The 26,363-nt window shown below is 48.9% G+C and overlaps 6 protein-coding genes across 18 annotated transcripts; 4 read left to right on the forward strand and 2 right to left on the reverse strand.

Annotated features, from left to right (window-relative positions):
• Positions 1 to 103: 103 nt before the first annotated feature.
• On the reverse strand, positions 104 to 8,310 carry LOC100123842 (extracellular serine/threonine protein CG31145). 3 transcript variants are annotated; one of them, XM_032596619.1, is made up of 8 exons: positions 8,140 to 8,310; positions 4,604 to 5,111; positions 3,498 to 3,797; positions 2,934 to 3,058; positions 2,757 to 2,835; positions 1,897 to 2,297; positions 1,165 to 1,438; positions 104 to 736 (listed from the first exon to the last, which is right to left on the reverse strand). In XM_032596619.1, exons 2-8 carry the CDS (start codon positions 4,816 to 4,818, stop codon positions 520 to 522), a joined length of 1,611 nt encoding a protein of 536 aa, XP_032452510.1. In that variant the 5' UTR covers positions 4,819 to 5,111; positions 8,140 to 8,310; the 3' UTR covers positions 104 to 519. The 3 variants fall into 3 exon arrangements, with proteins under 3 accessions (XP_032452510.1, XP_008203028.1, XP_031778010.1); XM_008204806.4 differs by lacking the exon at positions 8,140 to 8,310 and adding an exon at positions 5,533 to 5,826; XM_031922150.1 differs by lacking the exons at positions 3,498 to 3,797; positions 8,140 to 8,310 and adding an exon at positions 5,533 to 5,831.
• Positions 8,311 to 9,545: 1,235 nt separating this feature from the next.
• Positions 9,546 to 10,944, forward strand: LOC103315509 (BLOC-1-related complex subunit 5). Its single transcript, XM_008204805.4, has one exon. The coding sequence runs from the start codon at positions 9,990 to 9,992 to the stop codon at positions 10,803 to 10,805; it is 816 nt and encodes a 271-aa protein (XP_008203027.1). The 5' UTR covers positions 9,546 to 9,989; the 3' UTR covers positions 10,806 to 10,944.
• LOC100679477 (coiled-coil domain-containing protein 137) lies at positions 10,878 to 12,405 on the reverse strand. Its single transcript, XM_003425550.5, has 3 exons — positions 11,954 to 12,405; positions 11,221 to 11,872; positions 10,878 to 11,145 (listed from the first exon to the last, which is right to left on the reverse strand). The coding sequence occupies exons 1-3, from the start codon at positions 12,028 to 12,030 to the stop codon at positions 10,936 to 10,938; spliced, it is 939 nt and encodes a 312-aa protein (XP_003425598.1). The 5' UTR covers positions 12,031 to 12,405; the 3' UTR covers positions 10,878 to 10,935.
• On the forward strand, positions 12,132 to 14,083 carry LOC100123844 (oxidoreductase-like domain-containing protein 1). 2 transcript variants are annotated; one of them, XM_031922157.2, is made up of 3 exons: positions 12,132 to 12,410; positions 12,567 to 13,019; positions 13,076 to 14,083. In XM_031922157.2, exon 2 carries the CDS (start codon positions 12,600 to 12,602, stop codon positions 12,978 to 12,980), a length of 381 nt encoding a protein of 126 aa, XP_031778017.1. In that variant the 5' UTR covers positions 12,132 to 12,410; positions 12,567 to 12,599; the 3' UTR covers positions 12,981 to 13,019; positions 13,076 to 14,083. The 2 variants fall into 2 exon arrangements, with proteins under 2 accessions (XP_031778017.1, XP_003425609.1); XM_003425561.5 differs by having other exon boundaries at positions 13,102 to 14,083.
• A 353-nt stretch (positions 14,084 to 14,436) lies between these two features.
• Positions 14,437 to 20,529, forward strand: LOC100123847 (G protein-activated inward rectifier potassium channel 4). Of its 4 annotated transcripts, none has more exons than XR_001728891.2 (10): positions 14,437 to 14,860; positions 15,146 to 15,260; positions 15,654 to 15,901; positions 15,983 to 16,256; positions 16,662 to 17,076; positions 17,155 to 17,408; positions 17,629 to 17,927; positions 18,017 to 18,179; positions 18,471 to 18,693; positions 20,417 to 20,450. XR_001728891.2 is itself a non-coding variant. In XM_016983007.2 (9 exons), the coding sequence occupies exons 1-8, from the start codon at positions 14,658 to 14,660 to the stop codon at positions 18,171 to 18,173; spliced, it is 1,965 nt and encodes a 654-aa protein (XP_016838496.1). In that variant the 5' UTR covers positions 14,437 to 14,657; the 3' UTR covers positions 18,174 to 18,179; positions 20,417 to 20,529. The 4 variants fall into 4 exon arrangements, 2 of the variants coding, with proteins under 2 accessions (XP_016838496.1, XP_008203021.1); XR_001728890.2 differs by having other exon boundaries at positions 14,438 to 14,860; positions 18,017 to 18,209; XM_016983007.2 differs by lacking the exon at positions 18,471 to 18,693 and having other exon boundaries at positions 20,417 to 20,529.
• Positions 19,906 to 26,313, forward strand: LOC100123851 (G protein-activated inward rectifier potassium channel 3). 7 transcript variants are annotated; one of them, XM_032596614.1, is made up of 4 exons: positions 19,906 to 20,094; positions 20,417 to 20,849; positions 22,853 to 23,907; positions 24,079 to 26,313. In XM_032596614.1, exons 2-4 carry the CDS (start codon positions 20,578 to 20,580, stop codon positions 24,243 to 24,245), a joined length of 1,494 nt encoding a protein of 497 aa, XP_032452505.1. In that variant the 5' UTR covers positions 19,906 to 20,094; positions 20,417 to 20,577; the 3' UTR covers positions 24,246 to 26,313. The 7 variants fall into 7 exon arrangements, with proteins under 7 accessions (XP_032452505.1, XP_031778009.1, XP_016838482.1 ...); XM_031922149.2 differs by having other exon boundaries at positions 19,906 to 20,053; XM_016982993.3 differs by having other exon boundaries at positions 19,908 to 20,053; positions 24,496 to 26,313.
• Positions 26,314 to 26,363: the final 50 nt, after the last annotated feature.

Raw genomic sequence — 26,363 nt, forward strand, 5'->3', positions numbered from 1 at the left:
AGTCACGTGTTCGCGCCTGACACAAAAAGTGCCGAGGAGGCGAATAGAAAGAGAAAAGGGAGCCATCAGGCGCAAAAAGAATGCACACCTACACACCGTTATATATCCTATACATAGACGTTTTATATACAATTATTTATTATTTAAAACTGACACTTATAAATTGTTGCAACACTTACATTATACATAACAGTTATAAATTTTAGACTTACAAAATGTACAGAATAATTTACAAGAATCACAATGATACGGGCGTGTTTTCCCCGTGTGTCTCGTCGGTATAGCACAGTCGTACTCGAGAACGCGCCTTTGTACCTTTTTGAATCGCGCCCATGAGCGAGATATCGTCGACGCGCGTTGTCGGCTCCATATATATATATATAACATAACATATGTACTTTCATTCATATCAAGCTTTGGTCAATATCGCATTAGTCAGAGAGAGAGAGAGAGAGATAGATAAAAAGTAGAGCTGCGTTCGCGTTTGTGGCGTTGAAAGAAGTAGCGAGAACGTCGTCGTTACTCGGACGTCTCGGTATTGTTTGGCTCGCCGAGCTCGTTCTTTTCATCCTTGGCTAGCTTGCCGCGATTGATACAGTCACGCACAGCCTGCAGGATTATGGGTATCCTACGGTCAAGGGCCGTGAGATGAGGCTCCCAGAGGATCGGCGCTACCGGATCCCGGGCCATGCTCTCTCGCATGGCGCTGCTCAGTCTAATCGGACCATTGTGGTACCTGCGGACAAGAAAAAAATATAAGCCAACGGCAATTATAATAACCGGCTGTTGTATAACGATACGATTCACGCTAATCAACAGGTTGACCGATACGTAACGCAAACATGATTCACGATTTATTGTGTGTAACTGACTTTTTAATTACGAAGAAAATGTCGTAGCAGGAGGCGCGTTGTTGCGTACTTTATAATCCGTTGCGAAAAATCGTTCGTGCACTAGTTTAGCCGTGAGTACATGCCTAGAGGCGGCTCGTTGAATAAAACCGCAAATCACGTGTCATTTCATATTCATGAAAGCCACTACTACTTCCAGCACTGGCACTCGCGCTCTAGACGCGCGCTGCCATCGAACTTTCGCTCTTGAGCTTTTAAATTGGCTTGTTTTGATAGCGCAAACGAGTCGATAAGCCGCGCATGTTATAATTACCTGAGAAGGGTTCTCAACGTGCTCTCGCGAATCATGCAGCACTGCAGCAACGGCGAGAGACAGCTGATCTCGTCGTGGAACGGCTTGCCGAAGCCTCGGCCGTTGTCGAGGTGCAGGGTGAAGGTCTCGTTGCCGAAGAGCTTGAAGGTCTCGTAATGGTGTCGATCCATGTTGCCCGTGAGAAAGTCGAACACCGACATGTCGATCAGGTCGAGCAGCCTGCGGCCCTCGTTGTAGGGATGGAGCTCGCGCACCATGTTGCAGTAGTCCGAGTCTGCGGGCGTGCAAGGATATGATAATTACAAGTCGTCTCTCTCTCGTAGAAATTGCGCGCGATACGTAATTCCCATAATAACGGAACGCCCTCTCTCTCTCGGAAAAATCTTCGCTGTATCGTTTCCGCCGCGGGTAGAGCGATAAACCGGAGTCGACGTTTTTTCCACATCTTTTACAGTTTCGAGGGATCGGCAATAAATGTTCTAGCTCGTTCGTTCGGCGAGGCCGAAGCCGCATCGCTCGAAAAATTTATCATCGCCCGTTCGCGATAGCATTTTATCGCCGAGCCTCGCTAATGTGTTTATTAATTGACTTTGTTCGTCCGTTCGCTGTTTGATAAGAAAGCGCTCGCGTTGTCTCAAACGTTCTACTTACGCTTCTGAAATAATAATAAAAAAAAATAAAAAAAAAAAAAACGCGAAAAAGAATTGTAGCGAAGGAAAAGCTTCAACCAACCCGTCTCCCACTGAGCCTTGAGTCTCTTGTGGTAGCTCCTCCGCCAGGGATGCCTCCAGACCTTCCGCGGCACGACGCTCTTGTCCGGCAGAAAAGCAGCGAAGCTGCCCTCGAGCTGATCCTTGGGCGAGCCGCAGATCGCGTGGCTCGTGTCGCAGTAGTAGGTGCACTTGCCGTGGAAGCAGAGATTACCCGCCGGACTGACGAAGAACGTCTTGAGGATGTCGCTGTCCGTCACCTGGTAGATCTCCGTGGTCATGTTGAGCGTCCGACCTGTCACCGGCATACATCGCCGGAAGTCCAGGAGTCGGTCCAGGTGGAAGGCCGCTATCTCCGCGTTGTGGCGCTCGTAGTCCGTGAAGTAGAAGTGGTTCGGAAGCGTCTGTTGCTCCCGTGGAAACCTTGAATGGAATTTGCTTTTTTATTCTCATTGTTATTCGCGATACTTATGCGGCTATTTGCGAGGGATCATTATCGAAGCCGTTTAGCCGTATGCGTGCGAAGGAAATATTATAGTTGCGAATCGTTATGGCTTCCCTGCGAACTGTTACGCCGTCGTTTATTCGTAACTATCTCGATTACAAGAGGGATATGAAAGTAGGATTGCATTTTTTTTTTCTTTCGCGAGCATTAGAGAAATTCAAGCGGATTCCGTCAACAAGTCGGAAAAATCGAACTTATGTATCAGCTCGGTACCCGGGCCGAGAGAACCGTTGGATAAGCATTATGTAAAGTGACATTTTCTCAAGTGAGACTCAATTCGCGGCTCACGAAGAAAGTTAATGTCAATTTTCACAGTTATACTATTATACAAAGTCGAAGAGACAAAGCAGCGCTGTAAATTTCCTCGATAAAATTACCTCATCGGCTTGAAGAGCGCCTGCATCTTGTTCGGATAGTCCATGACGAGTTTGAGCTGCGTGCCACCCGACTTCTCCGCTGAAACAGACAATCGGCGTCATTCCAACAAGCCTTCATACTGTACAGAAGCAGCATAGTAACGCACTGCAGACACTAAATCATCTCGACTCTCTTACAGGCATGAACGATCGGCTGGCTGGCCATGAACTCCAGCAGGTCCTCCACTACTCTCGAGCCCTTCGAGTACAGCTCCCGCTTGCGTATCTGCATGTGGAATTTATCCAGCAGCGTCGTGTTCTTCCTGCAAAATATATATATATGCGCGAGGCCAAGCTCTATTATAACAGGAAAACTAATCGTGATGGTTACACTGTCTCTCTGTGTGCTATCATCGAAGCCGCGAGGGCTATCCGATGGAGTAATGTACGGCGAGCTGACGCGCGGGAAACTCAATACCGGTGTGCGCGTGCGTGTGTGCGCGCGTGTGTACACGTATATAGAATAGAGAGAAGCCGCTGCAGCGCTAATTAGAGCGGACAGCGTGCAATTAAATCTGCGCTAGCGCGTGAGTATACGCCGTGTATATACATCTTTCTCTCTCTCTCTCTATCTCTCTCTGGAGTAAAAGGAAGCGGAGAAGGTTCTCCTCCGGAGGCGAGCGCGATTTTACGGCTAATCGATGCGAAAAAGCGAACTCGCGCGTCAAAAAATTCCTTTCACTTTGCATTCATCTCTCTCACCCCGGCTTCAGGTGTTTAAGCTCCGCTACCGAGGGGTTCTCCTCGACGTCCTCGAGAACTTCGCTCTTGATGACGGAGAAGTCGTCCATCCGAGAGTCGTCCGCGTTCAGCAGCAGCTTCTGCAGGTCTTCGAAGGCGTCGTGAGGTGGTTGGCTGCTCTTTGTGCTGGTCTCCACGAGCAACTGAGGCGACGCCGCTCCCGGCGTCTCGTTATTGTTGTTGTTGTTGTTGTTGTTGTTGTTGTTCTCCGAACCCGAGGCCAGCTCTCGACTGGCGTTCGGCCGCTGCAGGAACTTCCGCCTGGAATGTCGTGGAAGAGGACGTGGAAATGAGCGGACCGCAATAACGTTATCGGGAAAGTCTGCGCTGCGTGTGTATAATATTATTTGTATGATCTTATATCGCGAGCCGAGGCTGTAAATTTGGAGTAGCGGAACGACTTTCGAAGGTCCTTACTATAGAGGGGGGGGGGGGGGAACAAAAACGAGCGATTAATAAAGCGAGCGTTGATCTCGTTTTCCTTTTTCCCCCCTATGAGGATTTCAAGTTGAATTCCACGATGCTTTTTCGGCCTGTATAGATGTATATACTTTCGAACGGTGCAACCGCACGCTCCCTGAGGGGAAAAATTTGTTCAACGGTTACGCACACCCCGCGCAGGTGTTAACAGCTTTGGAATTTTTGAAATGAAAGAGAAACAAAGCTAAGCCGCAGTCGACGTGTCCGCAATTAATTTTCGCGCCAAGAATAGTCGCGATTTGACTAATTAAACTTTCTCGAGGACGATAAAAACTTTATAGCCGCATCTATACGCGGCAATAATGATCACCGAGTGTTACAATTACGCGCGGCACTGAACTTGTGTATTATTATGGCTGCTCAAACGATCGCGAATGTAAAACGTTCCACGATATAAAACTACCTCGCGCGAATAATCAACTCTGAGCCAACTTTTTTTTTTTTTCCCCAGAAACTTGGCTCGCGGACTTTCGAGCTGCATAGCGCGACGAGGAGGTGGGGCAGAAAAAAAAAAAAAAAAAAAAAAATAGGAGAAAAATCCCAAACTCGTTTGACACACACGCACACGCACACACTCGCGCCTATACCTAAAATTGTTGTATACGGTGTCCCTCTCGGGATCCTCGGACATCTTGACCCTGCCGTGACTGGGCAACAAGTGATGTCCGCTGTAGCCGAGATCCAATTGCAGATCCATGACGAGCAGTATGGTGAACAGAATGGCCAGAGCAGCCAAGCCGATGATGAGCTTTTCCCGCAGTCTGACGCATCTCTGCGCCAGTTTAATCGTCCTCTCGATCATCCTATCCTCCGTCTTATCTCGACTCGTTTTCTCGCTGCTCTTGCTCTTGCTCTCGTCTCCTCCGGACTGGCAACCTTTCCGCTGCTGCTGCTGCTGCTGCTGCTGTGTTAGCGATTCTCGACTTGCTGCTGCTGCTGCTGCATTCGCCGAATTTGCAAGTCGGCATTTCGCGGGTGGTGGCGGCGAGCACTTGGCCTTTGCGCTGCTAATGCTGCGACTTTCCGAGCGACGCTTGCGACGCGGCGGTGCGATCGGTTCTGATGGCGAGGAACTTCGTCGATGTCCGCTGAATCCTGCAATCAGATCGGATGGCGTTCGTTTATATGGGAAAATTTTTTTAAATCTTTTATCGGAGCGTAAACCTAATCGCGCATAGCTATAGCGAATATTCGTTCCCCTATATAGCTGAGAGCTTCTATCGGAGCGCGACGAAACGATGGCAAAAAAAAAAAAAAAAAAAAAAAAAAAAACAAGTCGTGCTTGAAGCCATAAAAAATACGCGGCCTCTTCCCCGAAATTTCGATCGAGATAAAATACAGCGAGCGTTCTTGATACTTTCGAATCTTTTACCGTATACACATTTGCCAAAACGAGCGAAACCATTAAATGCGAGAGGCTCTTTCGCAGAGTCGAAATTCTACCACATCGAAGTATCTCGAATAAACGAAAGACCGAAAATACCAAAAATCTACCCCGGATGGGCATGTAGTGCACCTGTTGCTTCGTCGCGCCATGTCAGCCTCTCTCGTTCTTTCTTCGGATGAGCCTCGGCGCAGTTTCGAAGCATCCGGCCTTCTCCGGTTCTGCAGCTTCTCGTAACGCATGCCAGCGCAGCGGATCTACCCAAGCGATCGACTAACGCGAATAGTAGACGAGCAGCAGCTCTCTCGTACTATCAGCGTTTCGTCAACTTGCGCGCGCGCGACTCTTTTATTTTTAGCGGCAGCCGAAACACCGTCCACTCTGCCAACTATCCAGTCGAGCGACGCAAACAAGCTCTCTCCCTCTCAACGATATTATAATGCCGCTGTTGCGCGTTAATAAATCTTTCTTTTTTTAATAGACAAACGGCTATATATATATATATATATGTATATACGCGAGCGGGTGTAAATAGCTGTAAAGTACAAGCGGCAGCAGACAATAAGCGAGGGGTTCTCACGGAACCGAGTCGAGAGCGTCAGAGCAGCTTCTCTCGCGCTCCTATTTTCTATATTTTCTCGACTCGACTCTCTCGTGCGCCCGGCCTCCTACGCCTGGATTACGTTTAATTTCACGGCTACGTACGCGCCCGAGCAACGTAAGAAAAAACGCGAATCGCCGCTACGATCCACTTTTTCTCAGCTGTAATCCAGATCTCTCGGGAGAGAAAATAATCGAACGCTTCGCTGATTATTCAATTCCGTCTATACAGCTTTACCTCTATACATATATATATATATATATATACATATATCTGTGTATCCACTTCGGCGCGTGATTATCGAGCATTAGCGCAATAGTCTCTCTAGAGGCGAAAGAGAAAAAGGAAGGAATGCCGAGTTGCTAGCGCAGGGCTGTCCGGTTTCGCTTTCCTTCGGAAAACCTGTATACCGCCGGCTTATAACGTAACAGTCATTATTTTTATACGACGCGCAGCAGCAGCGAGCCGCGGATCGAGTAGACCAGCTGCTTGCTCTCTAGGTTTATTTATATATATATATATATATATATATATATATATATATATATACCTATACGCGAGCGCGCCGACTGCCGCTTCAGCGACACTTGAAAGGGATGTCACGTATATGCGCTTATACTGCAGCGATATGAAACGGATTATTATAAATATAGCGCTTGAGAGAGAGAGAGAGAGAGAGACGCTTGTATTTTCGATGCATTGCACGGGCGATAAAACTCGCGATGGCTCTCAGCGCGCCGGCTTTCTTTTCACTTTCTGCGCTGTGCCGCTGACAAAAAATTTCGCCTAACTGTCCCTCCTATAGTGCCATTATACTGCAACATAGAACTCTCGACGGTATAATTACGGCTCTCGTCCGGACTTACGGGATTATACACGCTATCTATTTTTTTTTTTTTTTTACGATATATCGGCTGCGGAGAGCATCCGAAGCGCTTTTTTTTTTTTTATTACTATCTCTCCACTCGGACATCGGCGGCGATGACGGATAGACGAAACGAAAGACACGAAAAACAAGACACGGGTATATCTCAGAAAATCTGACGGAATATAAGGACAAAGCGGAGATAGCTGATAAGCGCGCGCTCGTTTAAAAATAAATCTCTCGATTACAATTCAAGCTCTGGCCAGAGGAGATAAACAACGAGACGACGGTAAGAAGCCTTATGCACTGTCTCCGGTGCAATTTCGCGTCAATTGTAACTGGCTGCATAAACTCCCACGGTAGCTTTCTTCGCTGATGTTATGCGCGCGGTAACTTTTTAAACGGGCGACATCCGCGCGCGCGCGCGCTAAATTCAAAATTGTTCTCGCGGCCTTCCTTCTCGATGCGCATGTACACACATGCATAAAGGCACTCTAGCGCGCGAAATAAATTATTATTCGTTTACGTAACCAATCAGCTCTCTTATCACTAGCACTCGAAGCTCGCAATTAGTATACGAACGAAATTTTCCGCGGCGTGTGTCCCCCGCTGGGGAGAACGAATTAAAACAACGTCCTCCGCTATAATTATAACGATTTCTCTCTCTCTCTCTCTCTCTCTCTACGCGTATACGCGTTATGCAGAGGTATACGCGCGTACATACGTACGCACACACACACACACACACAATATCGTCGTGTCCCTTATCGATAATTGATTCGGAAAGTCGGAGGGGGCTATGTAAGCCAGGCGCACGCGAGAGAGGTATATATATATAGGTACGGAGAGCCGATTGATTTACTAGCGGTCATTAAAGCCGTAGCAAATGAAGACTTGTCGACGTTTAGCCGTTATGTCTTGTTCGGCTCGACGCTACCTGTTGATGCGGTCAGCGCGAATAACGTCGATTATGCAGCAGCGACAGCAGCATCAAAACAGAGAGAAATGTCACGCAATTGATTGCGTAGAAAAAATTACAGCTTTTTTTTCACGCGATTCACAGAACATTCACGAGTTATAACTCGCGCGCGCGCGCCGATACATACTGATAAGCAGATGGTATGTATGTATATATATGTATATGTATATGTATATGTATAAGACATGCCTGCGTACTATACATCGCACGGCGCAGCATCTGTACCTGCAGCCGCGGATCGAGCCAGAAATTTAACACACGCATAAGACAGAGAGAGAGATAGAGAGACGTTACCTCGGTACAACTCGACGATCCTCCAGTGCCGCAATCTCGAGTGTTTACACAGAACGTATATCTATACAGAGCTCTATACCAACTACACTACGAAACGCTCGGCAGCGTCGCTCGCCGCCTACTGACGGAGGAGAGCACTCATAGCCCGTTGTAATACTATATACAGCACCACCGCCGCCGCCGCCGCCGCCGCCGACGACGATTCTCAGTTCCGTGCGCGCGCGCACGGGGCCACGTGAGAGCGAAAGAGAGAGAGAGAGAGAGAGAGCGTAAGCTGCCTCTATTGCGAGTCTAAACTCATTCGCTTATCAGACACGATACACGTGTGTGTACGCGCGCGCGCGCGCGCGAGTTCTTTCGATCGATATGCCGGTGCCGAGAAAAAGAGAGATAGACTTTGACTTTGCGCAGCTCGCGCGCGCGCGCTTCCGGACATCAGGAGAACAGATCGATGTATACACAGTTGGTTGTCTATGAGCTAAGGCTAATTGTCGGCTTTCGATGATCCGTGTACAGAGTGTATATCGTGCGACAGTGTTCCATCCCCCCCCCCCCCGTGTGTTACGTCGTTCTATTGTTGCGCCCGCGCGCTTTTATAATTCGATTTTCTTCTCTCGCAAAAGCCTCAGCGGAAAACGCTCTCTTTTTTCATCTCTCGTTTTATCTCATTCCGCTGTGCGGCGCGAAATCGATAGGCTTGAAAATACGACGTTTACAGCCGCGTCCCGTGCCTTGGAATATACGCGCGATATTTCTTCCTCTTTAAGTTAACATACACACGAGTATAAACGTGACAGCGTCGTCGTCGTCGTCGTCGTCGTCGTCGTCTCTCGTTATCTCTCCGTCCGTTTAGATCCATAAATTTGATCGTCGACGCTTCGAAAAAATTGAAATACTGCGCGCGCGCGCGCGCAAATTTACATCTCCGCATTGCTAAACAGCAGCGGCGGCAACTTGGTATATTAGACCGAAATACGTATATATAGATATAGAGTAAAGAGAGCGAGGAATAAACGAAGAGGAGAAATTGCCTCGAAGTTTGCGCAAGAGAAGAGAACAACCGCAATCTTGGGCTCATCTCTCTCCTGGGCGCATCACAGCAGTCGGCGTTGTCGCGTCTACTCTCGCAAGTAATTGAGTAATTAAATTACCCTCGTGCCTCTCGACCGCAACTAATGATTTCCGTCACGACGAGACACTCTAAAGCTCGGAGAAGAGGTCTGCCGAACTCTGCCGTTACGAATCGCATATACGTACAAATATCTATTACAACGAGATTATATCATGTATGACATCGGATAAGAATAATTTGTTTTCGCATTCGTCGGTTACACACAGTGTGTATATATATATATATATATAACGAGCGCATGATGCATCAGCTTCGGGAATTACGTAAACAACGAGCTGGAAGGGCAAACAGTTCCAAGTACGCCGAGCGATACGTCCAATTGTTCCTTATCGCTATCGTCCGCGCGCTTGCATATTTATCGCTGTACACAGATATACGCTCCATTATGCGCGAGTGCAACATTTGAGGAAAACCGCGAAAACGTCAAAGACGCACGCCGACGCGATAAACGCGTATAAAATTCGAATTCGATATCGAGTGTCCGACGTAGGTGGCAGCACGTTACTGCCGTCGATTTTCCCGTGCCGTCTATAACTGTCTTATATACTAACAGAGTCGGAAACATCGTCTGATCGTCGTACATAACACGCAGCTGTCTGCTCGGTGTTGTTTTCGCTGCAGCGATAATGACGAGCGTTTACAGAGATTTCGGTGACGCTCGGTGCTGAATCATGAAGTTTGTGTAGAAAGATTTTACTTAAAACCCGTTCGATACATAATGGGTTCGGAGCACAGCTCGCAGAGCGCTGACGCCCAGGGCGAGGGCAGGAGCACCAGGGCTGCGCCGCTGAGACGAGGCAAGAGTGTGCCGAATCGCGAGAGTGTACTCCCGGACGACGGCACACCCCCGAGGTGCATCAGTCCTGGTCCGAGTATCTGCTCGGACTCGGATCTGCCGTACATATCGTACACGGTTAACAGGCCGATCGGGGACTCTCCCAAGATGACCAACAAACAGTCGCAGCTGTATCGAGGGAAGAGCCTCGGGACCCAGGAGACGGCGAGGAGAAAGTCCGGTGGTGCGGTCGCTCACAAAAAGTCAGCTGGTTCCGACAAGGCTCACAACATCGTGGTGGTCAAGCCTGCGCTGTCGGATCCCACCACTGACAAGGATCCGGATCTCGTGAAGCTCAAGAACATTCCCATGTTTCTGCCGATTATGAGGGGAACCCTCAACTTGCCTCCCAGAGTCAGGGATCCAGAGGTTCTCGAGAGGCTGGATCCCATGGGACTGTTCAATCTCTGCGCCAGGTACCAGCATCACCTGAACAACAGCGCACAGATGATAGCCACTGAGCAGAACGCTCTCTGTACCAATATAGACAGCGAGCTGAACAAGATGATGAACATTGCCGCAGAGAGGCAGAAGAAGTTTGCCAAGTTTGCCGACCAGCTGAGCAGGGTTCACGACCTCAGCAGGCAGCTCAACAAATGCCACATGCAGCTGAACCAGACCCTCGAGAGTCTCGAGACCCTGAACAATCTGCTGCCACTGGAGGAGAGGCTGGAGCCTTTTGTGTGGACAACGGGTTAATTCTCTACCATTGCGACGCTTATATATTAAGATTTGTATTATTATTGTTTAAAAGAAAAATTGAAAAATGTGTAATAAATTCTAGATCTACTTTAATTCTGTATAAAAATAAATCAGTAACATTGAAACCTTAAGCAGACATCGAAGAGTCTCCGAATTTCCTTGCTTTTAACAATTTATAAGCAGCGATGACATCCGCTTGCTGTTTCTCTAACTGACGCCTCTCTCCCACTGGAAGATCCTTGCGCTTGCCTGTCCTGTCAATTACCTTTGCGTTTGGCTTGTTCTCCGAATTCTCGTTCTCCAAGAGAGAGCTGAGCAGCAGACCCTTAGTCTTTACCTATGAATGAACAATCACGATATCAATGAAAGTTCTTAATTTGTATACAAAACGGTCAAACAAGCTTACAACTACCTTATTAGAGGCTTTGTTAATATTCTTAGTCAAAGGCTTCAACTCTGGCGGTGCGTGAGCAATTTCACCAAACTCAACCTTGTCTTTGAAAGTCTTAAACTCGTCAACATCGTCCTGATGCTTTTTCTGCTTCTTCTGTAACAATTTTTGTCTCCTCTTCTGGGACTTTGACAACTTGACAGCACTCTCAGCGTCACCTGTCTTCTTCTTCTTTTTCTTTATGTTCTTGTGCTTAGCTTGAAGCTTCTCTAATTCAGACAGTTCGTCTTTTGGCTTCTTTGCAAGACCCTCTATCTCACCAGTAGCCGGATTACGTTCCACTACAACGTTGTACCTCTGCTCAAACTCAGTTTCCTTGATAAAATTGTGCGTCTCTCTGTTGACTCTGTGCAAGAACTGCTGCTCCGTCTCACCAGGCTTCTGGTTAAAGACAGGTACTATCTTCTCAGGTCTGCCTTTAGGATGAGGCTTGCTCTTGACCTGTTCAGCACCGAGTTTGATGAGCTTGGTACCTTTCTTCTTCTTCTTTTTCTTCTGCACCAGACCCGGATTATTCCTCACCGCGTCCTTGAGCTTGATCAGACGCTCCAGACTCTTGGGGATGTCCTGGTCATCGATATTTTTCGGCGGAGCATTGATTTTTGTCTCTAATCTGAAAATCAACACACGCACATCAAGCTCGGCAATCTAACCTCCAAGACGAAGCTACGGCAAAAAGCCTTCGCATACTCACTCGGACAGACGCTTGGCCCTTTGCTTATCCGGATCCTTGACTCCGCGGTGCTTTTTCCCCGGAATCTTACGGCCCATCTCTGGTCAATGCTACCGACGCAGCGACATTGGCTTTTTTAGATTTCGAGGCTGCGATGCGACGCTCTGTCTGATATACTCCACTATATAGTACACTGCACGAACACGTGCGTCTTACTTCCACCCACAATCCACATACGCAAGCAGCGCCACGTGAGTGAGGATCAGATCGTTTTCGGCAGGCTGATGCGAGAGGCACGAAAATAATAAGAGAGACCGCATCAGTCGCGATCTGTCAGCTGTTCGAACTGTCATATCCGGACCGTCGCGGGTGATAAATCATCAAGTGGATCCCGATGAATTTGGATTTTCGTGCTAAACACGAGGACAGCATTCCCGGATATACGTTTCTGTAAGAGCAGTCGGTGGGAACGATTTAGGTTAGTATAGTGTCGAATTATACTTGTAAACAAATCGAAGAACAGCTGATGTCTATTTTTGTAAAACTTTGTTTTGATCATGAATAAAAGACAATCTGTCATCATCTTGATTCGACATTGCGCAACAATTGACACTTGTGTATTATTCATGCTCAGGTCACCGCAAGCTCTGAAAAGTAAATTTGAAGGATGACAAAGCTCAAGCACCTGAGGCCTCTTCTGCTGAGAACCAAAGAGCACTACTGCATCAGCAGGTCCATGTCTAAAGCACCAGAGGATGATAAAGAAGGCAGTGGTAACTCCACAACTGCAGATACTCAAGACCAGAAATCCGTTCGACCAATGTACGTTCCGGAAGTTCCCCTGACTCTGGAAGAACTCCAGGAACCCACAACCTGCTGCATGTCGGGCTGTGCCAACTGTGTCTGGATAGAGTACGCCGAGAAGCTAAGTACGATAATGAAGGATAGCCCTGCTGACGTTCAAAAGCTCATAATGGAGAAAGTCCAAGATGCCAACATGCGAGCTTTCCTCTCCATGGAGCTCAGAGTGCGCAAGATCATAGACTAGAGGCTCCAGTATATAATCCACCAATAAATCGACCAGCTTGTGAGTATTGCATAATTATCAAAGAGCTATAACAACAACAAAAACACCTCTGAAAGCTCTCCTCTTTTTCATCCTCGCACAGGCTCTCGAGGCAGCTGCTGACTCCGCGCACTTGTAAATACCCAACCCAGTTTCAGAGAAGAAAAAAAGAAGAGGAAAAATTCCTCAAGCGCGCAGGCAGTTTTAAAAAAAGAAGCGTGGTATATAAGAAAAAGAAGTCATCATCATCATCACGTTCATTCTCCGCAGCTGGTACGAGGTGGCGCGCGGCGTCTCCCTATAGCAGACGGCGGCCCTCTCTTCTGCAGAAAAGAGCGAGAGAGTGCGAGTGAAAGAGAGAGAGAGAGAGAGGAGTAGTAGGTAGTCGGTCAGTGATAGCCGAGGCTGCAGCAGCGGCGGAATGTGCTGTGTCGGGGCCGTGGCGCAGAAAACGTGACACGTGGATTGGCGCGCGTGCACTTATTTTCGCACATCTCTCTCTCTCTCTCTCCGGCGCACTCTATATACCTAAATTTCTTCTTTGTCGCGCGGAATGCATATCTCTTGTAAACGACGATTTTACGCTTGTTAGTGCTAGTGTGGCGCGTATATAGAAATACGCAAGTCCGTCGGGTTACGACGTTCGTTGAAAGAAGGCGGCGATAGTGGGGGAGAGTATATACGACAGAGCGCAGCCTATATAGTTATTTTTAAAATTCGTGCAAAGTGCTGCAAGTTCGAATCGGCCATGGGAGCGGACTATATTCTCTGAGAGATCTGTGCGTGTGTTTTGTGTATACATGTAGCTATATATATATGAAATACGTTAACGGCGGAAGTGAAGAATGAGCTGATAGAGATATGAATCGCGTTGCATAATGTTTCCTCGTTTGGTGCACTGACTAATTCTCCTTTGCATTATACGTCCGAGAGAGAGAGAGAGAGAGAGAGAGAGAGAGAGAGAGAGAGCGATAAGAGACGGCCGTACCATAATCGTCATGGTAATTAATAATGTAAGCTTTTTGTATAAAGTGTACATAGGAGGAGAGTACAATAAACGAGCTGAGATAAAGCAAACAAACAAAGGGTGTGTTGTAAAGTAGACAAAAGCCAATGATCCCCGATGCTATTCAGTCGATATAAAAGAGTCCGTACAGGATGAGCAGTAGTAGTGGCATCGGTAGAATCGGTAGTAGTAGTAGAGGAGAAGGAAGAAGCAATGGAAGACGAGGAAGAGCAAGAAGAGCCGCCGCCGGTGCCGATAGGCATCCGTCCCTCGGCCTCGGCGCCGTCGCGACTACGCAACCCCTCCCTCGTCTTCGCCAGTTCCAGGCGCAACGCCAGCCGGGCCAGCATCAGGACCGAGGCCGGACCACTTGTCGCCAACAGGTATAATACACACTCTACTCTCGCACATACACATCTCTATTCCTAGAAGTGCAGCGCGTGCAGGATGTAAAATAGAAAGTTGGCGCGGGCCCAGCTCCAAAAGCGGCGAGAGCTTGCAGTCGTCTCTCGGCTGTAGTCGCGGTTACACGTGCACTAGCTCGACGTCATGCTGTCCTATCGCTACTGCTACTCTTATCGTCGGCAGCAGGAGCAGCAGCATCTGTCACTTTGACGTTTGTTGCACTCGCGAGATAAGTACGCGTCGTCGATATGGCCGAGTTAACGGTGGCGCAGCTGCCGCAGGAGTCCGCGGAACATCGGGAGACTCCTCGCAGGCCACAACAACAACACTTGGGTGATGGCGGCGCTGGCATGGCGTTGGCAGGACTGAGGCGAGCCATATCCCAGGTCTCGATGCTCGTGGTCAAAGCCACGACGTCGGGGGAGGTCGCGTGGCGCGAAGAGTGCCAAAAGTATATAATAACCAATACGCACGCAACTTTCTTACTCTTACACTCGAATCCACTGTCCTTATCGCGACAGGCTCAAACTGGATATTTCGGCTGTTCAAAATAAATAAGCCGCGCCCCCCCCCTACCCACCCTCTCCCCACCACTCTACAGACGGCGGTTGCGATCTGCGGCAGACCCGTGATTTCGAGAGAAAGAAAGCGTGTAGACTCTCTCTCTCTCTCTCTGTGCAGGTGTGTTTTTTTTTTTTTTTTTTGTAAAACGACATGTGCCTTGGGACTGTTGTAGGTACAGGCAGACGAGGTTCAGCTCGAGGAGAGTGAGGAAGCGGGTCGTCTTCAAACATGGTGACTGCAACGTCGTGCAGGGTAACGTGGCCAAGAGGAGACGACGCTATCTGCAGGTTGGTTTCTTTCTCAATAGGAATAGGTGACTTGTTTTAAAATGAAAAATTGGCAGATATCGGTGTAAATAACGCCGGTCTACATCTGTGCGAACGAAGAGACGGAACAGATCTCGACGAGGGTTATTAAATAGCCGCGCATTAGCGATTAGTCTTGTCGGAAAATATTTTGGCTTCAAATTCGCGAATAACTGCCGCGCGCCTGTTTATATTTCGAGCTGATGAAAGACCAGCGCGAGATTTCGAAATTTCGAAGATAATATACTGCGCGGATAGCTATAAATATGAACGATGATTTTATCTTATCTAATCTAATTTACATGCCTGCAAGTTTTGCTTGCAAGTAGAAATACAACAAAAAAAAAATCCGACGACTAACCAATCGATTTTCAGGACATCTTCACGACGCTGGTCGACGCACAATGGCGCTGGACACTGCTCGTCTTCGCCATGACATTCCTGCTCTCCTGGCTGGGCTTCGCACTGGTCTGGTGGCTGGTCGTCTACGCGCACGGAGATCTCGAGGCCAAGATCGCCGCCGGCGAGCCCGGCTCCAACGTCTCCTTCACACCCTGCGTCGAGGATATTCACGGATTCACCAGCTGTTTTTTGTTTTCCGTCGAGACCCAGCACACCATCGGGTACTGCACGATTTTCCTGCTGTATGTAAACTCTATGCGTCTACGAGCTTTCGTACTGATGCGCTTGGTATTTTCGTATAGGTACGGCTCGAAACACACGACGGAAGAGTGTCCCGAGGCTATCTTTATCATGTGCATCCAGTCGATGACCGGCGTCATTCTACAAGCATTTATGGTTGGCATCGTCTTTGCCAAACTGTCCAGACCGAAGAAGCGCACCCAGACGCTTCTATTTTCGCGTAATGCCGTTATTTGCCAGAGGGACGGACAGCCCTGTCTGATGTTCCGAGTCGGAGATATGAGGAAGAGTCACATAATCGAGGCGCACGTTCGCGCTCAGATGATTAAGCGAAAGGTCGTTATTATTTTTTACCGAGAATCGCTGCTTAATTTTACTGCCCCGCGTTATTAAAGGCTCGATTTTATGTATCGTTAAAGATAACACTGATTGAGCTACGCGAGCTTTAAAAACGATGCAATTTCGTGACTGGCTTCGCGGTAATGCGCATTTAATGTTGCTGTTACGAATTATCGCTGCTAATTATTGGGTCATTGCCCTTGATAAGTATATGCAACGGGGGAAAGTAAAACTTTATTCTTTATCGAAGCTCTTGTCGAGAATTCTCAACTTTAATTACTTTCGCGAAGCTATATGTAAAAAATCTCGAAAGTTCCGCAGCAGCCGGTGTTGCAAAACTGTGCGACGTTGTAATTGCAACGCTTGCCATAAAACTAGCTAATGTATTATTAATATCGTCAGGTGACTAGAGAAGGCGAGTTGCTGCCGTTCTTCCAGACCGAACTGAAGGTCGGCGGCGACGGCGAGGAGGACAAAATTTTTTTCATCTGGCCGACGACTATCGTCCACAAGATCAACGAACAATCGCCCCTGTATCACCTGTCGGCGAGCGATATGCTGCGCGAGCGTTTCGAGATAATCGTCATGCTCGAGGGTGTGATCGAGTCGACGGGCATGACCACTCAGGCACGTAGCTCTTACCTACCCTCGGAGATCCTCTGGGGCCATCGGTTCGAGCACATCATCACCTTTCGCAAGGAAACCGGCGAGTACGAAGTCAACTACACGCTCTTCAACAACACCTACGAAGTCGACACGCCTCTTTGTTCCGCCGCTGAGCTCGATCACGTGCGAGCCATGCATAGGGCTAAAGGAGGTATGTGCTGTTTTTAATTCGTTAAAAAAATTCATTATACCTATAAATTGGATACATTATAAAATATTGTCGTTGCAGAACGAACGAGCTCGGCGACCTTCGCTCAATACCGCATGGACTCCAGCAGCTCTCTGAGTTCTGGTTCGGCTTCGAGCTTCGCCTCATCGGCGGGTGGATTGCACATGATGCCGCCGCAGGCTCATGCCACAACGCCACCCACACCGATTCCCGTCATGATCACCGCACCGGAAGACTCGCCGTCGAGGCGCGGCAGTGGCTCTCAACCCGGAGAACCACGCAGGAAATTCGCAACATTCTACACTCTTGACGAAGTAAATGAATGTTTTTTCTCAAAAGACGCGTTAGATTTTCTTCAACGAGCTCGTCCTAGCTCGGACGTAGATTAATTCGCAGTGATTCACAACTGATTACGCCGGAACGAAGCTCTCGAATCTAAACTAAATTGATCTGAAAGCCTTACATAAATTTTCAAGATTACGTAAAATTTGCACTGTCATTTTTTTCGTTTCTCATTACATAATTCGTAACCAGACCATCGAGCCAGACGAGCGAACCAGCCATTTCCACAGAGCAGTCGATCAACCAAACTCAATTCAAGTTCTAAACGATGTCGAGGAGCAAGACGAAGAGGACGAGGGCAATCTGAAACCCCTGTTGCCGAACCGTGGGCACCATGGTTCGCCTCCGCCCTTCATTCAGCCGAAAATCATCGACGACCACGGGGCGAACAACACCGGCCTGCGACTTCACAGTCGGCGTCCGAGTATACCGGATTCAAAACCGGCTAACTCCAGTAATAAAAAAGTCGAAGAGAGGAACTCTCAACCTAGGTGAATATGAGTTGACAAAAGTGACGCGCCAAGCGATCCTCTATCGTTGTGAATAATTTTCGAGAGAATCGTGTGTGTCCGTGCCGCAGAGACACTCGTCGCTCGAGCATCAACAGCATCGGCAACAGGAGAGCGAGGAAGAACGTGGAACTGATCGCGCCGGAGCCCAGTACCAACTTGCTCCGAGAATCCATGCCACCGCCGCCCCAGACGTCCAACTGCAACGGGCCCAAGGAGCTGGTCTAGATACGAGTGAGCGCACAACTTGTCATTTCGAATGATGTGAGTTTTCAATAAAAGTCTGAAAAGGCATCTCCCGCCGAGGCCGAGATTAAACAATTGCCCGGCGCGATAACGAGGGCACTTCCCGCCGCTAAACTCGTTCTGCTCGACGCAAGCCGCCGACTATACGAGTTTATACACACACAAACACACAGAGCGACAGACAGGCAGCACTCTATACAATCAGCGGCTCTGGCGACTCTCGTCGCGGCTGAAAAAACACAGCTTATTTTCTCCGCGATTCATCGTGAAATTTTTCAGATCACTGGATTCTAGCGGCCCAGCTACGACGAGCTTCAGGACTAATTGAAAAATTGTCCGCACACGCGAGCTCCAGGCGTCGCCCTTGAGAGAGCGCAATCAGTAGTATAGAGAGCTCCGCCTGCAGCGGAAACTCGCGCGAAATCGTCGCCTCGAATTATAACAAGGTCCTCGATGCGGCGGGAAACGCGAGCGGATCGACTTTCTCTCCCGGATTACAAAGGTATACCCGCTAGACCGGCAGGCGCAAACAATGAATAACCAGCCAGGAGAAATCTGGCTCGTGTATAGTGGACGCGCGTTTTTACCCGACTACTCCAAAAGGATCACGAGAGATTTCGAAGGTCAAGGCGCTCGTCTCGGTGCTTTCGCGAAAAAAGGTCAAGGTCGCTTCAATTACGCGACAATTGAGCGACACGCCGCGCTCGTCTTGAGGCTAATTACTCTCGTTAGGTTCAGCGAGAGTCCGAGCGGTGCGTCTTCGAATTGTGAAAAAGTCAAGCGCAGAGTCGAGTGTATTTTAGGGGGCGGGAGATAAGATGAAAAAAAAAAAAAAAAAAAAAAAAAGCGATGCGTGAAAGGCCGGAGAGCGAGTAATTGTATGCACAATGTATTTAGATGTCGAGTCCGCCTCTACATATAGGAGCAGTCAGTTTCCTCGCGAGAGAGTGGGAGAGAAAGAAGAGAGCGAAGGTGACACATCGCTCGAGGCATAGGATTCGGCCAACTCGTCAGTTCTCGCTTGGATACCTCTTAATCCGTGCTTCTCTCAGCTGCAGCGTGTGCACTCAGATCTCGTTATATCGTCGGTTATTCGACTATACCTATACTCGTTATCGTCAGGTGCGGACGCGAAGATGCCGGAGGTCCAGCTTACCATCCAGCTGGTCAGTTGGATCTTCGATCGTTAAACGACGCACGGCTCGGGTAAAAAATATAACATAGTCCGCAGACGTATATGGCGAACGAGGCGCGTGTGCGCATATAGTGGGCGATTTAATTTTTCATCGAGGCGCGGCTGCTGCTGCGCTCTCGGGTAACCCGCGCGCCTGCATAAACGGCCTTGATAATTAATACTCGCTCGAAATGGGATACGCCGGTGTAACGAGGAACTCGATATGGTTATTGTGCCGGGGAGGCTTGCGGCAGCGTGATTTATTATCTCGTTATAGATCCACGCGAGTGTTATTTACACGTGAAAAATAATAAGTATTTTACAAGAATCCTGCACCTAAACGCACTCGAGAATCGCCCTCGGAGTACACGTGCACGCGTTCACCTGCAGCTATAGACAATATTATATACGTATATACAGTCTCCAATCCGTTCTATTACAGACACGCACCTACACGATGGACACTGGTATAGCTACTGCAGTTACACGCGTGCAGCGGTAGAGGGAGAAAATCGGATAGCAGCCGTGCACATCTCCGCGGAAAAACTAGTCGCTCGTGGGACATCGTTATAAGCTCATCGCACTGCTCTCTTTCATCTGTACTTATTATCGAAAAATTGCGCTAAGCCCGCATGTAGCCGCGTTACGTCAGCGGAGCTCGATAACCGCTTGACTATATAGTGTTTAAGTACGTTGTATTTACTGTAAGGCCGTGCGACTGCGCTTCGGGTAAATTGTTCTTATTTTTTGCCCGAGCTGCGCGACGAGCTGTAAGCGTCGTTCGTTTTTTTTTTTCTTTTGTACACTTGGATTAAACGATTTTGTAATCGCTCGAGCATTTTACGATGCATCCGGAGCCTTCGTTGAAAAATTAGTGAGAAAATTCCGACAACTATAATGGGAAAAATTTCGTGATAGTTCACGAGCCACATTTATCGCATTACTGTGTCGCCGGCGTAATCTCGATTTCAGTCTCCCTACTCAGATAAGACACATACAACATTTCTTTACGAATGGCACAACAAATAACCGAAATCACCTTATTTTCCAGAGACGAGCCAAGCCGATCGAGCAGAGCGTATTGAGAAAAAAAAACGAGGCATATACACTCGCGCGGTGAGTTGAACGCCCGCTGAGATTATCCCTTGCTGCACATACCTCCGAGAGCTATGATCTCCTGCCGCTGAAGAGCCAACTGTAAACAGCGGAATAATGACGAGCGAAGCAGCGGACAGCAATCAGTGCCAGAAGCTCTTCCGTCTTCCCGGTACCATCGAGGAGGAGGAGAGCCTCGACAAGTACCCGCAGCAGCAGCGATTCTTCTCTCGGGCCGAGTCTCCCTTGCTGGCGAGCAGGAACACCAGCGGCGTCAACAACGTCAGCATACTATCGGCTAACAGCGGGATAACGAGGAACCCGACGCTGGTGCGAGTCAGCACGCAGAGTAGCAGCATCGTTGGCATCGGCCGACAGGACTCGACCAGGTCAGCCGGCGAGTTTTATCCTCCTGCGACGAGCGTTGCGTCGCTAATTTTTTTCAAGACATACACACACACACACACACACGACTACGTCACGTTGCGGAGACGGATTTCGTAAAAAATATTTGCGCCGAGGGACAGGCGGTAATTCAATTGACAGGTGTATTTCCGTCTGATATACCTACTATGTACGCAAACGTGCACAGCGCACACACACATATGTATTCGCGCGGATAGATCCAACGCGCGCTCTAAATTCGCCGCGCTCTTGTGCGCTTATCACGATTATTGTATATGTGTTGGCAAGCGCTTGCCCCTCTTCTCGCTCTCTTTCTCATCATCGGCGACAGGGGCTCAGGCTCCCTAGCGCATCACGAAATTTTATCGGCTCCTATCGAGCAAAAGAGTAGCTAGCTGGCACTCGCGAAGGCCGGATGCATCAGCGTTAGTGTTTATAGAACGACGAGAGGCGATGCAGCGGAGACGATCGTCCTGCAAGAGGGACAGCTGGTTCGTTGTTTGTAAAAAGCAAGGTAGTAGATCTCTCTGTTTCCTTGCTTTATTCTCTCTTTCCCCTGTGTATGTATGCTCTGCCGATTCGCGCTCTCTCGTTTATGCCTATCACACACACACGCACACACCTGTTTACTTGTTGCGCACTCTTCGCGCTCGCGTTGCGTGCACGCGTTCAATTTCGACTGACTGTATTCACGCGTATTATGTGTATATGTGTATCGCCTCTGCTGAAAATTCAAGCGCATGATCTATATCTCCGACTGCAGATCGGCTAATAAACGACTTCCCTTTCGACAAACGCTTAGCTTCCGTGGCTGATACGTTCCCTCTCTTTCTGCCTATCTCTTATTATGTAGATCAGCGACGATCCCATGGCGCGTCGGAGCGCGCAATTGACGCGCCGCTATGCACATGTGCTATGCTCTCGGCATGTACATACAAGCGCATAAATCTCTCTCTTTAAAGCACGCGCGCGCGCAGTCAGCGATCTTGAAACGCATGTACACAGCAGACAGCTGAGTCGCAGAAAGAGAGAGAGAGAGAGAGAGAGAGCGAAAGAATAAGGCGAAAGATAAGGAGCGCGCATGTAACTCGTTCGCTGACAAAGCAAGCGCTCGCTGATAACTTGAGCATATAGTCGCGAGCGCGAGCTTTACCATGCGCGCGTGAAGTTCAGTCTGAGAAAAGCTACCGCGGCGATCGCCCACAGCTCGCCGTCGTCGTGGTCTATTCTTATTTTTCCAATTTGCATGAAACGCCGATTATTTATGTGAGCGACGTCACGGTACGCGCGAACAACAAGAGCAAAGCCGGCATCGTTTAGCGCCTGCTGCATCTATCCGGGTGTATATAAGTCTCTCACTCTCTCTCTCTCTCTCTCTCTCTGACCAAGAGACTCGTCAAGGTCGTCAGTCGACGCCTCAGCGTTCGCTGATAAGAGACGACGCCGAGTTTGTGTATCGCGTAGTTATCGCGGGAAACTTGCCTCGTCGAGATGGGCGACTGCGGCGAGATGAAGGCACAGCCCCATCGCGAGCTCGGCGACGAGCAGAAACTCCTCTCCGGATTCGGTCCTGGACGCGTTACGCCGATTATCGTACAGAGCTCCAAGAGCTGCATAAGGTATCGTTGCGAGTGAGAGAGAGAGAGAGAGAGAGAGAGAGAGAGATGTGGCTTTTGGTACACCAACTGTGTGTGTTGAAGGAGGAAAATGGTTTGTGACGGCAAGCTATTTTTCCCCTCTTCGTCCATTTATCTCAATTGCATGCACTGAATATTTATATCCTTTTCTAAGTGATGACTCCAGCCGGTATGATCGACTGCGTTTAACCTGTTCGAGAGATGAAAGGTATAGCTACTGGCTACTGTATTATACGTAGTTTTTGTGAATCCGTCTCCGTTTTCACGTACCAAAAGTCTAGCAAAAGTCTCCCTCGTAGTCCATACATCAGATCTAACAGCGGACGTACCGATTTTTATTTGTCGCACAGGAGCAGGTTTCGCGCAGGACCAGGTCAGCGGAAGCTTCGTCGACGAGCTGTCCTCAAGAGCGGCGAGTGCAACGTCCTTCAATCCCGCATCTCCAGGCGCTCACTGCGCTTTCTTCAGGACATCTTCACGACCCTCGTGGACACCCAATGGCGCTGGACCCTTCTCTGCTTCGCCCTGAGCTTCTTGCTCTCCTGGCTCGTGTTTGCCGGGATCTGGTGGCTCATCGCCTTCACCCACGGCGACTTCGAACCACGACACATGGTTGACGATAACTGGCGGCCCTGCGTCAGCGAGCTGCACAGCTTCACCAGCTGCTTCCTCTTCTCCATCGAGACGCAGCACACGATCGGTTACGGAGGCAGGTCCACCACGGAAGAGTGTCCCGAGGCCATATTCGTCATGTGCATCCAGAGCATCTCCGGAGTGATGATCCAGGCGTTCATGGTGGGCATCGTCTTCGCCAAGATGTCCCGACCCAAGCAGCGCACCCAGACCCTCCTCTTCTCGCGCAACGCCGTCATCTGCCAGAGAGACGGCGAGCTGTGTCTCATGTTCCGGGTCGGCGACATGCGCAAGAGTCACATCATAGGAGCGACGGTCAGGGCACAGCTCATACGCTCGAGGACCACAAAGGAAGGCGAGATCTTGCCGCACAATCAGCAGGAGCTCAAGGTCGGCGCGGATGGACAGCCCGAGAGCCTCTTCTTCATCTGGCCGTGCACCGTTGTGCACAGGATCGAGTCGGACTCGCCGTTCTACAACCTCTCGGCCGAGGACATGCTGGCCGAGAGGTTCGAGCTCGTAGTCATACTCGAGGGCACGATCGAGTCGACCGGGCAGACTACTCAGGCGCGAAGCTCTTACCTGCCCAACGAGATTCTCTGGGGCCACAGATTCGAACCGATGGTCAGCTATTCGAAGGAGCGACAGGGTTACGAGGTCGACTACTCTCTCTTCAACAGCACTCTGCAGGTCGACACGCCGCTCTGCTCCGGCAGGGAACTCGCCGAGTTCTACCGGCTGCAGGACGAGCTGCGCCACACCTCGACACCAGGTACACTTTCTCTCAATTGTGCATCCAGCGATGGAACTAATTAATTAACTCACTTACTAACTCACGCGACCATTTACCCGACTAACATCTGTGCACCTAACACCGTGTCGGCTTCAGTCAGTGTGTCCGTGCGATCGTTATTATCTGGTGCTGGTCTCTTGTGTTGCGCAGATGGAGGAGTGGGCCTGCTGCTGCCCCCCAGCAAACTGCCCCTGGGAGACGGGCTCTTAGATGCAGGATCGCCGATGTCGCCGCCGCTCTCCACCGTCGGCCCGCAAAACCCCAGCAAGTTGCACATCGACATTCCGCCGATCGACCAAAGCTCCAACGACCTCTAATCTCCCCTCGCTTCCGACATACCCGGTGTACCACTGTCTCTACTTCCTCCCCCTCGAATATGTTAACGCCAAACAAGTATTATGTCTGTCGCTCTTCATTGGCTTGCGCATGCATGTGTCTCGCGCTCATCACCTGGCGGATATGGTACCTACATAATAGGGGATGGCGCGTGTAACAAGTCCGAAGATACGCCGCAGGTGTATCGTAGCGGAGCGAGAGCTAAAAGAGAGAAGAACCTTTGCTTTGCAGGTTATCCCACCGACGAGCTGACGAGCGCGCAGCCGACGGCCTGTAGGCACTTCCTCCAGCTGCCGGTGCCTCACATACACGAGCAGAGCATGGAGGACCTGGGCCAGTCTATCATGAGGTACTGTGGTTGCCCGGAACTCCGAGTCCCATCGAACCGTCAGCATCTGAAACAAAGGCACCACGTGCTGGATTACGTGGAACAGCAGCAGCGATCGTTGAACAGCTCCAGAAGAAGTCTCTGCAGCTGCAACCGAGACGAGAAGCCACCGCAGAAGCAGCTGCTTCTTCAAGCATTGGGTCAGCAGAAACTCTATTCCACGGGTAGTTTCAACAGTGAGCAGTTCGAACATGCGGTCATCTCCAGGCGCAACACCGCTAGTACAGACCAGCTCAATGCGTTCTCCAGGCCGACCAGTAAAAACCTGCGCGAGATCGTCGTGCACAAGCAGCAGCAGCAGCAGCAGCAGCAACAACAACAACAACAAAAATCCCCTCAGCATGCTCAAGTAGAGGAAATCGTTGGCTCGACTGCAAGTACGCCCTGCTCGAGGAACAGGAGGAGCTATCAGCGGGCGCAGGAGCAGCTGGACGTCTCCAGCTCCAGCAACAACTCCTCCGACAGCGAGCAACAGTTGCCTATGCCGACCTTCACGAGTGTCTAGAGTACTTTTATTTTTCATTCCAGCATGAGACGCAGTATTTTTTCTCTTTTTTTTTTTTTTTTTTTTTTTGTTGAATCGCCTAATTACCACGGTCCGCGAAAACGAGACGCACCTCCTCGGGTTGTTTGAGTGGGTGATTCGAGCAAACAACAACGTCATGCAAATTGTCATACGACTCTATTCTTGGTATACTCGTTAGTTCTCATGTAAAAATAACGGAAAGGCTGTGTTCATTAACGATGTTCAATAATCTTCATGTAACGTTCGATAGAATGTTATCACTCGTGAGCGCGTAGGACGCTTCGATAATTGACTCAAGGCATATAACGTGTATACTCGAACGAGACATGCTTTTTTCATTAATTCAAGCTACATTCGATAACGGAGACCGACGCGGGGAGACGATGAATGATTTTCCAGACCGAACGATTTCCTAAGAACATTTATGCTTGTTCTTGCTCTTCATTTTCCTCTTCTCGATAAAATAAGTATTTCAAGTGCAATTTCTAGATATATACTACAAACATATCGCGAGTGATACACATATAGCAATAGTCGCCGCCGGAATGAACAATCATGATCACAACGTGACAATAATGATGTATAGGCGTGTGTGACAACCATGATTAATATATGAAATATGCGAGCGCGCGACGCCAGGCAGGCCCGGCGTTTCTTATTTTTAGTCATTGTGTGTAATTTTATTTATGTGCAGCCTGATAATCCAGACGAGTCTGCTAGAAGAATTTAGGATGTAGTTAGTACCGTTTTTGAAACAAAAAACTTACTGATCCGCGATTCGCGCGACGATGCTTTTTACTGTAATACTCCTTTTTGGTTTACTCGATTAAAAACGCAAATTGCCAAACGCCTTAGTATACGAATGTATAAAAGTGAGCGATAATTTGTAAAAAAAAAAGTTTGCTTTTTATTGTAAATATATATGCGATCGATCGATATACAAATGTATGTATAGCAATTTTCTAAGCTGCCGGATGTACTATCGCAGGACGACGAGTTTCCGGACGGAAATATGTCGATACAGCTGCCAAAGCCGTATACTTATACGCGCAGGATCGTCGATGACTACGCACAAATATTTCAATTGAATTGAACGACAACCATATCGATGAGAATAAAATAATTTTTAAACTGACTTGCGCTGTTGTGTACTTTGTAAATTATTTCACACCCAAACGAACAATA

The sequence above is a fragment of the Nasonia vitripennis genome, chromosome 1, assembly GCF_009193385.2.
Source record: "Nasonia vitripennis strain AsymCx chromosome 1, Nvit_psr_1.1, whole genome shotgun sequence".
Lineage (NCBI taxonomy): Eukaryota > Metazoa > Arthropoda > Insecta > Hymenoptera > Pteromalidae > Nasonia > Nasonia vitripennis.

Excerpts from the sequence above, each read along its gene's own strand:
- LOC103315509 (XM_008204805.4), top strand. The coding sequence starts at position 9,990 with ATGGGTTCGGAGCACAGCTCGCAGAGCGCTGACGCCCAGGGCGAGGGC.
- LOC100123851 (XM_016982993.3), top strand. The coding sequence starts at position 20,578 with ATGACGAGCGAAGCAGCGGACAGCAATCAGTGCCAGAAGCTCTTCCGT. Across the intron at positions 20,850-22,852 it reads GGCCGACAGGACTCGACCAG|GAGCAGGTTTCGCGCAGGAC; the intron begins GTCAGCCGGCGA and ends TTTGTCGCACAG. Across the intron at positions 23,908-24,495 it reads GCGCCACACCTCGACACCAG|GTTATCCCACCGACGAGCTG; the intron begins GTACACTTTCTC and ends TTTGCTTTGCAG.
- LOC100123844 (XM_031922157.2), top strand. The coding sequence starts at position 12,600 with ATGACAAAGCTCAAGCACCTGAGGCCTCTTCTGCTGAGAACCAAAGAG.
- LOC100679477 (XM_003425550.5), bottom strand. The coding sequence starts at position 12,030 with ATGGGCCGTAAGATTCCGGGGAAAAAGCACCGCGGAGTCAAGGATCCG. Across the intron at positions 11,873-11,953 it reads AGGGCCAAGCGTCTGTCCGA|ATTAGAGACAAAAATCAATG; the intron begins GTGAGTATGCGA and ends GTTGATTTTCAG. Across the intron at positions 11,146-11,220 it reads TTAACAAAGCCTCTAATAAG|GTAAAGACTAAGGGTCTGCT; the intron begins GTAGTTGTAAGC and ends GTTCATTCATAG.
- LOC100123842 (XM_008204806.4), bottom strand. The coding sequence starts at position 5,605 with ATGCTTCGAAACTGCGCCGAGGCTCATCCGAAGAAAGAACGAGAGAGG. Across the intron at positions 5,112-5,532 it reads ATGGCGCGACGAAGCAACAG|GATTCAGCGGACATCGACGA; the intron begins GTGCACTACATG and ends ATCTGATTGCAG. Across the intron at positions 3,059-3,497 it reads CTTAAACACCTGAAGCCGGG|GAAGAACACGACGCTGCTGG; the intron begins GTGAGAGAGATG and ends TATATTTTGCAG.
- LOC100123847 (XM_016983007.2), top strand. The coding sequence starts at position 14,658 with ATGGCCGAGTTAACGGTGGCGCAGCTGCCGCAGGAGTCCGCGGAACAT. Across the intron at positions 17,077-17,154 it reads CATGCATAGGGCTAAAGGAG|AACGAACGAGCTCGGCGACC; the intron begins GTATGTGCTGTT and ends TTGTCGTTGCAG. Across the intron at positions 17,928-18,016 it reads GAGAGGAACTCTCAACCTAG|AGACACTCGTCGCTCGAGCA; the intron begins GTGAATATGAGT and ends TCCGTGCCGCAG.